We start from the raw sequence: 14162 nt of genomic DNA on the forward strand, positions 1-14162 counted from the left end.
CGAGATGGCTCGCATTGTCAGACCAGGTTAGCACTAATTAACATTTCAACTTATTTCGTGTTTATATCCAATTAAGGTTCAAGCACGCTGTCCTGGACACACACCTCAGCTATCTAAGCTGTCTATCCAGGACAGTTGGTTAGTTGTTAGTGAAAGAGAAGAGGGTGAAGTGGTCTTACACCTACCCAATGAGTTGTTAAAACTCGCTCTGGGTGGGAGTCGGTACCGGGCTGCGAACCCTATACCTACCAGCCTTATGTCCGATGGCTTAACCACGACACCAACGAGGCCGGCCTAACAGAAGAAAGCTGTTACATTTAGTTTAGACTGAGTTAACGTCACGTCGTGGCACAACGGTGTTTCCACTAGGGGAAGAAGAAGAAGGAAATGTTTTATTTAACGCCGCACTCAACACATTTTATTTACGGTTATATGGCGTCAGACATGATTAAGGACCACATAGATATATAGAGAGGAAACCCGCCGTCACCACTTCATGGGCTACTCTTTTCGATTATCAGCAAGGGATCTTTTATATGCACCATCCCACAGACAGAATAGTACATACAACGGCCTTTGTTATACCAGTTGTGGAGCACTGGCTGGAACGAGAAATAGCCCAATGGGTCCACCGACGGGGATCGATCCCAGACCGACCGCGCATCAAGCGAACCACTGGGCTACATCCCGCCCCTCCACTAGAATATGTTACTTTCGGCAGTTTTGAAAGGTTTTTGCCGTAGACGAAATCCTCACCTACCGCAATTTTGAGCCTGAATACGGCATTTTTAAACTGCAATAAATAAACACAAAATTAAAAACTAAAATTGATCCCTTCAATCTACGGCAATAATATTCATCCAACATCTAAAAACTGCCATTGTTGTCGCAGATGTGGTAATTGCCGTCGGTGCCACCGTTGAGTTCGAGCCCTGATACCAGGGCTTCTAGATTATGGTAGCCCCACTCCCATGGTTAGTGATATTCAGTGTTGGGCTAGTAAATAACTAATACAGGGCTTCTAGATTATGGTAGCCCCACTCCCATGGTTAGTGATATTCAGTGTTGGGCTAGAAAATAACTAATACAGGGCTTCTAGATTATGGTAGCCCCACTCCCATGGTTAGTGATATTCAGTGTTGGGCTAGTAAATAACTAATACAGGGCTTCTAGATTATGGTAGCCCCACTCCCATGGCTAGTGATATTCAGTGTTGGGCTAGTAAATAACTAATACAGGGCTTCTAGATTATGGTAGCCCCACTCCCATGGTTAGTGATATTCAGTGTTGGGCTAGTAAATAACTAATACAGGGCTTCTAGATTATGGTAGCCCCACTCCCATGGCGAGTGATATTCAGTGTTGGGCTAGTAAATAACTAATACAGGGCTTCTAGATTATGGTAGCCCCACTCCCATGGCGAGTGATATTCAGTGTTGGGCTAGTAAATAACTAATACAGGGCTTCTAGATTATGGTAGCCCCACTCCCATGGCTAGTGATATTCAGTGTTGGGCTAGTAAATAACTAATACAGGGCTTCTAGATTATGGTAGCCCCACTCCCATGGCTAGTGATATTCAATGTAGGGCTAGTAAATAACTAATACAGGGCTTCTAGATTATGGTAGCCCCACTCCCATGGTTAGTGATATTCAATGTTGGGCTAGTAAATAACTAATACAGGGCTTCTAGATTATGGTAGCCCCACTCCCATGGTTAGTGATATTCAATGTTGGGCTAGTAAATAACTAATACAGGGCTTCTAGATTATGGTAGCCCCACTCCCATGGTTAGTGATATTCAATGTTGGGCTAGTAAATAACTAATACAGGGCTTCTAGATTATGGTAGCCCCACTCCCATGGTTAGTGATATTCAGTGTTGGGCTAGTAAATAACTAATACAGGGCTTCTAGATTATGGTAGCCCTACTCCCATGGCTAGTGATATTCAATGTTGGGCTAGTAAATAACTAATACAGGCTTCTAGATTATGGTAGCCCCACTCCCATGGTTAGTGATATTCAATGTTGGGCTAGTAAATAACTAATACAGGGCTTCTAGATTATGGTAGCCCCACTCCCATGGCTAGTGATATTCAATGTAGGGCTAGTAAATAACTAATACAGGGCTTCTAGATTATGGTAGCCCCACTCCCATGGTTAGTGATATTCAATGTTGGGCTAGTAAATAACTAATACAGGGCTTCTAGATTATGGTAGCCCCACTCCCATGGTTAGTGATATTCAATGTTGGGCTAGTAAATAACTAATACAGGGCTTCTAGATTATGGTAGCCCCACTCCCATGGCTAGTGATATTCAGTGTTGGGCTAGTAAATAACTAATACAGGGCTTCTAGATTATGGTAGCCCTACTCCCATGGCTAGTGATATTCAATGTTGGGCTAGTAAATAACTAATACAGGGCTTCTAGATTATGGTAGCCCCACTCCCATGGCTAGTGATATTCAATGTTGGGCTAGTAAATAACTAATACAGGGCTTCTAGATTATGGTAGCCCCACTCCCATGGCGAGTGATATTCAATGTTGGGCTGGTAAATAACTACTATTGCCATGCCCGACGGCTAGTGAAAAAAAGAAGTCAAGTGATGCAGCTAAGTAGATTTTGTAAATATGAATATCCTGCTCCTACCCCAACCCCCTAATGTTAGTGTTTTTAATCTCCCACTTTAGGTGACATTTCTGTTTATTACTATTATTTAGTAAAATTGTAAGGCTATTGAATTTTTAATCGTGGCTAGTAAATTTTTAAAATCACTGATCCCATGGCTAGTTTTTACTAGTCACTAAAATATGTAGTGAACGGAAAAATAGTCAGATTAAAGCCCTATGCAATCAAATTTAGGAAGCTGTATAGATCTGTTTTATATGCAGTACTGTACTTGGAAACCGTTTTGGTCGTCGACTCAAAATTGAATTTTCAACACTGGCTATCCAGAGACTTGGCCCGCGAAAGACATGCCTGAAACATTCGTGGTATATGGGCATGCTAAAAATACTCACTCACACTCAACACTGAGTTTTCATAAATTAAATGTGTGTGTGTGTGTGTGGGGGGGGGGGGGTAAAAGAAAAGTGGACCAGTTTACAAAGGGCACTCGAGCTAGCTGTCTAATAGTCTTTTGTCACATAATATGCTTTAAGAAGAATCTCATTTCTACCCTTAACACTTTCCCCGGTCTCAGCCAGGACATGAGCTTCTTCAGGTTGGGCCCCGCTATACCCGTACATCCATCAAACAGATGAAGATTACCGTTATGATCCCTCCGAAACCATATTACCGTAATTAACCGTAGTTGAGTGCTAAAACATTTCTTTCTCTTTTTTTCTTTCTTTCTTTCTTTTTCTTTCTTTCTTTCTTTCTTTCTTTCTTACATTCATTCTTTATAATCTGTGTAAGCAAGAAGGTCTAATTATATGTGATAATCTTCAAAGTAGTAGGGTTGCTTAATCCCATTTTTTTACGAAATCGTTACCGAGTTGAAGAAAGCACCAAATTTGGTACACATGACCCCTAGGGCCTACTGATCAGATTCAGAAGGGGTGCCACGAAATCGGAGGTCTGGATGACCTTCAAAATCAAGGTCAAGGTCACGATACTGAACATATCGAATATATTATGTATTTATCTTTCTGGTTTACTATAATCGTTTATTTCAACTTAATCTGTTTACTATTCAGCATAAGCTATAGTTAGATCACATGAATGACCTTCATCATATGGGGCACGGCCACGAAAAAGGAATGTAATAGAGTGTGCACCTACATGTAGTAGTCCAGGAGCCAAGTTTAAAAAGATTCCTAATTTCCCTAAAAATTATTTGTGCAACACCCTCTAAACAGTTGGCTTGTCATTTCTGACTGTATTTTTAAGTCCACAGAAGTTTTGAATGGCTGTACCTCCTACAAATCTCAAAGAAGTAAATGGAAAACTTGAATAAGCTAGAGCCATCGAAAAGGCTTGGATTTTAAAAACTTTTGAACTCCTAGAAAAGGAAAAACTTGACAAACGTGATCGAATTACCTGGGCTGCACACCATGCTTCTAATCAGCCAGAATCGTCTGATCCACCAGCTGTGGGTGCTTTACTTCCATTGTTTTATGAGAAGGCTGCATCAGTTGCCATGATAAAGCATGGCATGGACATCCAAAGAGATATCACTGCCTACCTAAATTCAGGACAGATACCTGTGTCAACATTTCACTAACCTCTCTTTACACTTGCCAATACGTCTAGTGGAAATGGCAAGATTTATATGGAGAGCAGATGCACATAGTAATACTCGGAGGGCTTCACATAGAAATGTCACTTTGGAACACAATCGGTGACTTTCTACAAACATCTGGTTGGACAACAGCACTCAGTGAAGCTAGTGTTGCTACCTGTGGCATTGCAGATTCATTTCTGAAAGTATTTCACCTTACCAGGACAAGACACGTCCATCAGGTGACAGCAGTATCTTTGGCAAAGCTTCAGAATAACGCATGGCTGGAGATGGTCAAACAAGACCAGACAGCATCAGACAGCAGTATGGGATATGAAACATGGCGGTAATCCATGATAAACAAAAAGAGTCCGACCTTCCAATATTGGGACATTATTCTTGAGTTCGAGATCCTGGTCATGATTTTAATCATATCACAACGCACTGGTGACTTTAACCTGTATGTTGAAACACTAGAGGCTCTAGCTCCTTGGTATTTTGCATTAGATTATTAAAATTATGCACGGTGGACATCAATACACATAAGCGATATGAAAGCACTACCACAAAAGGTTGAAGAGGACTTCAAACATTTCTGGGTTATTTAAAAGACACATCGAAAATTTTCTTGCATACTAATAGATCAGGCACACGAACAGAACAATAAGGTTGTGAAAACACCTGGTGGAGCTATTGGACTAATGAAGAATCCAATGGCCTTTCGACAGTGGATGATTGCTGGGCCAGAGCAAGCGAGGCTGCAGAGTTGAGATCGAGAGTCAATTCATCGATGATGACGTACTGGCAGTTGATCACCATGAGCAAGGGCCCACAACTCAAGAACCTTCAAAGCACAGGTGATAAGTTTGTGTGAGGCCATTGAACAAATGGGCAATCCATTGTTTTATGAATGTCCTGAACTATCACCTCTAGACACCCACAACTGGGCAAATGCTGATGTGGTGGCAACAGTGAGAGGAATTAAGGAAAAAGGTCAAAGTCAGTACAAGAAATATGTCATGGATGTCATCATTGACAAGAGTAGTGTCAATCCCTGAACCAATCAAGAAGAACTCTCTGCCTCGTTTTAAGCGTCCTCAGGCATCAGGATCTACAGAAGCAAAGCAAACGATGGCCAGTCTTAAAAATGACTGCACTCTCTTTAGTCAGCTTTATATTGCAAGCATGTTCCGAGATGTTGGTTCCGAGGAGTTTTTCTCACATGACAACCACCCATGGCCACCATCCTTATCAGACAATGGGACGCTTCGACTGCCAACAACAAAAGTCAGATTTACTGACATTTCTTCACACAGAATCTCAGGCTGAAACTCCAGCATCCTTCGATGCCAAGGTATTTGATGGCGCTGTCATAGTTCATCTCCTTCCAACTTGTCAGGTCTCAACATTTGATGAATACTATGAGAAGATTTTCATCACATGGATCACAAATCAGATGGACAATAGTGACAGGATCGACATTGTGTGGGACAGATACCAGCCTGACAGCCAGAAGGAGCCAACTAGAGAAAAGAAAGGAACAAGAACCAAGGTTCGAGGTCAATCCAAACTGCCTTCAAAATTCAAAGATTTCTTGCGAGATCCAAAGAACAAAGAAGAGCTCTTCAATCTCCTGACTGAGAAGACAGTTCTTCACAAGTTTCCACCAGGAAAATAGGTCTACATCACCCAGGGAGAATCAGTTATCTCAATTGGCTCCAAGCACCCCATGGGACCCTGTACTCATGAAGAGGCAGACTCGAGGATGTGCATCCACATCAGTGACGCTCTTGAGAAAGGTGCCATTATGATCCTTGTACAAACAGTTGACACAGATGTCATCGTCATACTCGTTGGAATATTCTTCACTTTTAAATCAAGTCACCCTGAGGTTGAACTGTGGGTAGCATTTGGTTCTGGAAAATGGTTTCAATACTATTCCATCAACAGTATCTGCAGGAAGCTTGTAAATTTGAAGAGTCGAGCTTTACCTGTATTCCACTAATTAAACAGGATCTGATACAATGTCGCAATTCTTTGGAAAGGGGAAGAAAAAAGCCTGGGAGTCATATCCAAGTGTCACCGAGTCATTCTGCCACATGGCTGACCATCCGTTTCAGATCACTGAATTGGAAATGGCAATATTTGCTTCACTGGAACGATTCACATGCATTCTGTATTATAAGACCACCAACCAGAGCAGCGTAAATGACTTGAGACAAGAGCTCTTCTCAAAATCAACACATGGAAAGGAGAGTCTACCTCCAACCCAGGCTGCATTACTGCAACATGTCAACAGGGCACAGTACCAAGCAAGCAAGCATCTGGACCGATTGTCTTTAGTCAGAACCAAATCAGCCTAGTCCCCAGGGATATGGCTGGACAAAACATGACGATTCTTGGATGCCAGTTTGAACCCTCTTTCCAGAAGCAGCAAAGGCCTGCAAAGAATTTGTCAGATGCAGTTGCAAAGCTCAACATTGGTGTCACAAACATTGCAAATGCAAATTGGCAGGGCTGGAGTGTACTTCAGTGTGCAAATGCGGTGGGTCTTGTGGAACATAAGTACATAACTTGTAAAATGTAACTGTGAGAAACTGATTGGCAGCTGATGCTATTGAGAATTTTGTAGTCATCATCGATGACACCCATAATTGATTGATAATGACAACATGATAGATTGTTTTTTGTAAGTACATATACATGTAGGCTGTAATAATTTTCAGATATAAATTGTTTTAATTTTTTTCACGGGCATCGTTTTCAATTTCATCTTTGATGACCTTGAATAATCCAATTACTTTAGGTCATGACCGTAACCCACATTACCAAGGTCATCTGAAGAGTATATTAGATACTAGGCTGAGAATATAATACAGAAATATCCATGATCCTATGGGTTGACAAAAATCACTAATTTTGATTTTCATGTTTTATAATTATGACCTTGACCTTGAAAATAATAACACAATTCGTAAGATATCTTCCACATTGCTATATCCTTTATCTGGATACCTTTGATGAAGAGTAGGGTGCTTAAATCTAGCCAAACATGAAAATAACAGTGTTATTATGAAACGTGACCTTGACCTAGTGTCTGAAGGTCATCCGTACTCCCGATTTAGTGGCACCCCTTCTAAATCCAATATGCACCCCTAAGGATCATGTGTGCCAAATTTGGTGCTTTCTTCAAATCAGTATCGATTTTTTTATTAAGCAACTCTACTGTGAATAGCACGCCTGTTGCGCGGTCGGTCTAGGATCGATTCCCGCTGGTGGGCCCATTGGGCTATTCCTCGTTCCAGCCAGTGCACCACGACTGGCTTATCAAAGGCCGAGGTATGTGCTATCCTGTCTGTGGGATGGTGCATATAGAAGAACCCTTGCTACTAATGAAAAACTTTGGCGTGTTTTCTCTCTTACGACTATATGTCATGATTACCAAATGTTTGACATCCAGTAGCCGATTATTAATAAAGCAATGTGCTCTAGTGATGTTGTTAAACAAATTAACTTTAAGCTTAAGACAGTTTAATTATGCCAGATATGTATAGCATTCAGAAGTGATATACATTCCACTGAGGTACAGGGCCCAATTTCACTAAACATCGTAAGCCTAGTTTTGCACGTCCACGTAAATATACGACTAAACCACAGTTTTTATTACTGTTATAATACAACATATATAGTACACGTATTTCATTTCATTTCGTCCTTAAAATGCTTCATTTTCCGTAATGATGTAACTTTCTTCGTGAAATAGATGCCAAACACTTGTAAATGTATGCAGAGTATAACTGCTAATCGCAGACGTAAACTTATGATATTTAAAGGGACATTCCTGAGTTTGCTGCATTGTAAGATGTTTCCGACTAATAAAATATTTCTATGATTAAATATACATATTAAATATATTTTCTTGTTTAGAATATCAGTGTCTGTATATTCAATCTGTTTCTGGTCGTCTTAATATTTGTAAGAAGCCCAAACTGGATTTTGTCTTCAAATAATTTCGTACGTACGAAAAAAAAACTATATTTTAGGAAACAGCAAACTCAGGAATGTCCCTTTAAGTGAAACTGGGCCTTGATCTATTCATTCAAATTACATACATGATGGCGGACGGCACCAACAACCGCAAGTATACTAGTAGTAACTTGACTTTAACTTTAACTTTCAAATGCTATCTATAGTTCGACATAGAGAACGCCTTTTTATGTTATGGAATTTACTACAATTTATTTATTTGTGAGCCGATTGTTTTCTAAATTGGACATAAAAATAGGTTGGTTTTTTGTTTTTTGTTTTGTTTTGTTTTGTAGGGTTGGGTTTGTTTTGTGTTTTTTTTTTTTTTTTTTTTTTTTTTGGGGGGGCAGGTTGTTGTTGTTTCCAAAAAACTTTAACTTTTCTGCTTACGTCAAACAAAACTGAAATTATTATTATTTTTAAGAAAAACAACAAACATTTTTCTAGGAGGATGGGATGAACTATAGTAATATTTTGTAACCTCAGGAGGCGTACTGTCGATTGCTATGAGAGAAGAGTTTGTAACGTCCTGTGCAGAGTACAAGGACCGCTTGGAACCCTTAATGAAGAAGATGGAATCTGACGGTGTGTGGAAGATGCAGAGAAAAGTGAAGCCAAATTACTACCTTGACAAATCAGGCCTTGTTTACAGATTTGTCATCTGTTAATTGAAAACCATGCATCGACAACGTTAATTAATGCCAGGGATGTTGCATGGTCTGAACTGACCCTTTTCTCTTAATTTTCCTGTAAACAAAATGTGACACCCACCCCAACCCACCCGTCTAAGCCCCTCATTTAAATGTCACCTTATGCTTCACGTGGAAGTTAATTCTGTTCTTGATGTTTCCATAAAACTCGTATTCAAAATGATTAAAGGATTGCTGCATACAATGTTCGTTTTGTCATCTTATGCCGATTCGTCGTTAGTTCAGTCAACATGACCTGGAGCGTTAGTTCAGTCAACATGGCCTGGGACGTTAGTTGAGTCAACATGTCCAAGGGCGTTAGTTCAGTCAGCATGACCTGGGACGTTAGTTCAGTCAACATGTCCAAGGGCGTTAGTTCAGTCAACATGTCCAGGGGCATTAGTTCAGTCAACATGACCAGGGGCGTTAGTTCAGTCAGCACGACCTGGGACGTTAGTTGAGTCAACATGTCCAAGGGTGTTAGTTCAGTCAACATGTCCAGGGGTGTTAGTTTAGTAAACATGACCAGGGGCGTAAGTTGAGTCAGCATGTACAGGGACGTTAGTTCAGTCCACATGACCATGGGTGTTAGTTCAGTCAAAATGTCCAGGGGTGTTAATTCAGTCAACATGGCCAGGGGCATTAGTTCAGTCAACATAACCAGGGGCGTTAGTTCAGTCCACATGTCCAGGGGCGTTAGTTCAGTCAACATGTCCAAGGGCGTTAGTTCAGTCAACATGTCCAGGGGCATTAATTCAGTCAACATGACCAAGGACGTTACTTCAGTCAACATGTCCAGGGGCGTTAGTTCAGTCAACAATGGCCAGGGGTGTTAGTTCAGTCAACATGTCCACGGGCATTAGTTCAGTCATCATGACCAAGGGCGTTAGTTGAGTCAACATATCCAGGGACGTTAGTTCAGTCAGCATGACCAGGGGCGTTAGTTCAGTCAACAAAGACAAAGGGCATTAGTTCAGTCAACATGTCCAAGGGAGTTAGTTCAGTTAAGATGTCCAAGGGTGTTAGTTCAGTCAGCATGACCAGGGGCGTTACTTCAGTCAAGATGTCCAGGGGCGTTAGTTCAGTCAACATGTCCAGGGGCGTTAGTTCAGTCAACAAAGACCAAGGGCATTAGTTCAGTCAACACGTCCAAGGGAGTTAGTTCAGTTAAGATGTCTAAGGGCATTAGTTCAGTCAGCATGACCATGGGCGTTACTTCAGTCAACATCTCCAGGGGCGTTAGTTCAGTCAACATGGCCAGGAGCATTAGTTCAGTCAACATGTCCAAGGGCGTTAGTTCAGTCAACATGTCCAGTGCCTTAGTTCAGTCAACATGTCCAGGGGCGTTAGTTCAGTCAACATGTCCAAGGGCATTAGTTTAGTCAACATGACCAGGGGTGTTAGTTCAGTCAGCATGACATAGGGTATTCGTTCAGTCAGCATGATCTGAGGTGTTAGTTCAGTCAATATGTCCAGGGGTGTCAGTTCAGTCAACATAACCAGGGGCATTAGTTCAGTCAACATGTCCAGGGCCTTAGTTCAGTCAACATAGGGGCATTAGTTCAGTCAACATGTCCAAGGGCATTAGTTTAGTCAACATGACCAGGGGCATTAGTTCAGTCAACATGTCCAGGGCCTTAGTTCAGTCAACATGTCCAGGGGCATTAGTTCAGTCAACATGTCCAGGGGCATTAGTTCAGTCAACATGACCAGGGGTGTTAGTTCAGTCAGCATGTCCAGGGGCATTAGTTCAGTCAACATGTCCAGGGGCATTAGTTCAGTCAACATGTCCACAGGCGTTAGTTCAGTCAGCATGACTAGGGGTGTTAGTTCAGTCAGCATGACCAGGTGCGTTCGTTCAGTCAACAAAGACCAAGGGCATTAGTTCAGTCAACACGTCCAAGGGAGTTAGTTCAGTTAAGATGTCTAAGGGCGTTAGTTCAGTCAGCATGACCATGGGCGTTACTTCAGTCAACATCTCCAGGGGCGTTAGTTCAGTCAACATGGCCAGGAGCATTAGTTCAGTCAACATGTCCAGTGCCTTAGTTCAGTCAACATGTCCAGGGGCGTTAGTTCAGTCAACATGTCCAAGGGCATTAGTTTAGTCAACATGACCAGGGGTGTTAGTTCAGTCAGCATGACATAGGGTATTCGTTCAGTCAGCATGATCTGAGGTGTTAGTTCAGTCAATATGTCCAGGGGTGTCAGTTCAGTCAACATAACCAGGGGCATTAGTTCAGTCAACATGTCCAGGGCCTTAGTTCAGTCAACATAGGGGCATTAGTTCAGTCAACATGTCCAAGGGCATTAGTTTAGTCAACATGACCAGGGGCATTAGTTCAGTCAACATGTCCAGGGCCTTAGTTCAGTCAACATGTCCAGGGGCATTAGTTCAGTCAACATGTCCAGGGGCATTAGTTCAGTCAACATGACCAGGGGTGTTAGTTCAGTCAGCATGTCCAGGGGCATTAGTTCAGTCAACATGTCCAGGGGCATTAGTTCAGTCAACATGTCCACAGGCGTTAGTTCAGTCAGCATGACTAGGGGTGTTAGTTCAGTCAGCATGACCAGGTGTGTTCGTTCAGTCAACATGACCTGGGGTGTTAGTTCAGTCAATATGTCCAGGGGCATTAGTTCAGTCAACATGACTAGGGGTGTTAGTTCAGTCAGCATGACCAGGTGCGTTCGTTCAGTCAACATGACCTGGGGTGTTAGTTCAGTCAACATGACCAGGGGCGTTAGTTCAGTCAACATGACCAGGGGCATTAGTTCAGTTAGCATGACCTGGGACGTTAGTTCAGTCAACATGTCCAAGGGCGTTAGTTCAGTCAACATGACTAGGGGTGTTAGTTCAGTCAGCATGACATAGGGCGTTCGTTCAGTCAGCATGATCTGAGGTGTTAGTTCAGTCAATATGTCCAGAGGTGTCAGTTCAGTCAACATGACCAGGAGCATTAGTTCAGTCAACATGTCCAGGGCCTTAGTTCAGTCAACATGTCCAGGGGCATTAGTTCAGTCAACATGTCCAAGAGCATTAGTTTAGTCAACATGACCAGGGGCATTAGTTCAGTCAACATGTCCAGGGCCTTAGTTCAGTCAACATGTCCAGGGGCATTAGTTCAGTCAACATGACCACGGGTGTTAGTTCAGTCAGCATGTCCAGGGGCATTAGTTCAGTCAACATGTCCAGGGGCATTAGTTCAGTCAACATGTCCAGGGGTGTTAGTTCAGTCAGCAATACTAGGGGTGTTAGTTCAGTCAGCATGACCAGGTGCGTTCGTTCAGTCAACATGACCTGGGGTGTTAGTTCAGTCAATATGTCTAGGGGCGTTAGTCCAGTCAACATGTCCAAGGGCGTTAGTTCAGTCAACATGACCAGGGGCATTAGTTCAGTCAACATAACCAGGGGCGTTAGTTCAGTCAACATGACCAGGGGCATTAGTTCAGTCAGCATGACCAGGGGCGTTAGTTCAGTCAACAAAGACAAAGGGCATTAGTTCAGTCAGCATGACCATGGGCGTTACTTCAGTCAACATCTCCAGGGGCGTTAGTTCAGTCAACATGGCCAGGAGCATTAGTTCAGTCAACATGTCCAAGGGCGTTAGTTCAGTCAACATGTCCAGTGCCTTAGTTCAGTCAGCATGACCAGGGGCGTTAATTCAGTCAGCATGACCTGCGACGTTAGTTGAGTCAACATGTCCAACGGCGTTAGTTCAGTCAACATGTCCAGGGGCGTTAGTCCAGTCAACATGTCCAAGGGCGTTAGTTCAGTCAACATGACCAGGGGAGTTAGTTCCGTTATCATGTCCCAGGGCGTTAGTTCAGTCAACATGTCCAATGGTGTTAGTTCAGTGAACCTGACCAAGGGCGTTAGTTCAGTCAACATATCCCAAGGCGTTAGTTCAGTCAACATGTCCAGGGGCATTAGTTCAGTTAAGATGTCTAAGGGCGTTAGTTCAGTCAGCATGACCAGGGGCATTACTTCAGTCAACATCTCCAGGGGTGTTAGTTCAGTCAACATGGCCAGGAGCATTAGTTCAGTCAACATGTCCAGGGGTGCTAGTTCAGTCAACATGTCCAAGGCCGTTACTTCAGTCAGCATGACTAGGGATGTTAGTTCAGTCAGCATGACATAGGGTGTTAGTTCAGTCAACATATCCCAAGGCGTTAGTTCTGTCAACATGACCAAGGGCGTTAGTTGAGTCAACATGTCCAAGGACGTTAGTTCAGTCAGCATGACCAGGGGTGTTAGTTCAGTCAACAAATTCCAAGGGCATTTGTTCAGTCAACATGTCCAAGGGAGTTAGTTCAGTGAAGATGTCCAAGGGCGTTAGTTCAGTCAACATCTCCAGGGGCGTTAGTTCAGTCAACATGGCCAGGAGCATTAGTTCAGTCAACATGTCCAGGGGCGTTAGTTCAGTCAACATGTCCAGGGCCTTAGTTCAGTCAACATGTCCAGGGGTGTTAGTTCAGTCAACATGTCCAAGGGCATTAGTTCAGTCAACATGACCAGGGGCATTAGTTCAGTCAACATGTCCAGGGGTGCTAGTTCAGTCAACATTTCCAAGGCCGTTACTTCAGTCAGCATGACTAGGGGTGTTAGTTCAGTCAGCATGACATAGGGCGTTCGTTCAGTCAGCATGATCTGAGGTGTTAGTTTAGTCAATATGTCCAGGGGTGTCAGTTCAATCAACATGACCAGGAGCATTAGTTCAGTCAACATGTCCAGGGCCTTAGTTCAGTCAACATGTCCAAGGGCATTAGTTTAGTCAATATGACCAGGGGCATTAGTTCAGTCAACATGACCAGGGGCATTAGTTCAGTCAACATGTCCAGGGGCATTAGTTCAGTCAAAATGACCAGGGGTGTTAGTTCAGTCAGCATGTCCAGGGGCATTAGTTCAGTCAACATGTCCAGTGCCTTAGTTCAGTCAACATGTCCAGGGGCATTAGTTCAGTCAACATGTCCAGGGGCGTTAGTTCGTCAACATGACCAGGGGCGTTAGTTCAGTCAACATGACCAGGGGCGTTAGTTCAGTCAACATGACCAGGGGCATTAGTTCAGTCAGCATGACCTGGGACGTTAGTTCAGTCAACATGTCCAAGGGCGTTAGTTCAGTCAACATGCCCAGGGGTGTTTGTTTAGTAAACATGACCAGGGGCGTAAGTTCAGTCAACATGTCCAAGGGCGTTAGTTCAGTCAACATGACCAGGGGTGTTAGTTC

The 14162-nt window shown here is 42.9% G+C and overlaps 1 protein-coding gene across 1 annotated transcript in view; it reads left to right on the forward strand.

The window, feature by feature from the left end:
* The window catches only part of LOC121384272 (demethylmenaquinone methyltransferase-like), an 18776-nt gene extending 9633 nt beyond the window's left edge, over window positions 1-9143 (forward strand). The window contains exons 5-6 of the mRNA XM_041514589.1: window positions 1-26; window positions 8736-9143. The exon at window positions 1-26 is cut by the window's left edge and continues 67 nt beyond it. Of these exons, the coding sequence (XP_041370523.1) occupies window positions 1-26; window positions 8736-8917 (208 nt within the window). The 3' untranslated portion in view covers window positions 8918-9143. The remainder of the gene's footprint in view (window positions 27-8735) is intronic.
* Window positions 9144-14162: the final 5019 nt, after the last annotated feature.

Source organism: Gigantopelta aegis, chromosome 10, assembly GCF_016097555.1.
Source record: "Gigantopelta aegis isolate Gae_Host chromosome 10, Gae_host_genome, whole genome shotgun sequence".
Lineage (NCBI taxonomy): Eukaryota > Metazoa > Mollusca > Gastropoda > Neomphalida > Peltospiridae > Gigantopelta > Gigantopelta aegis.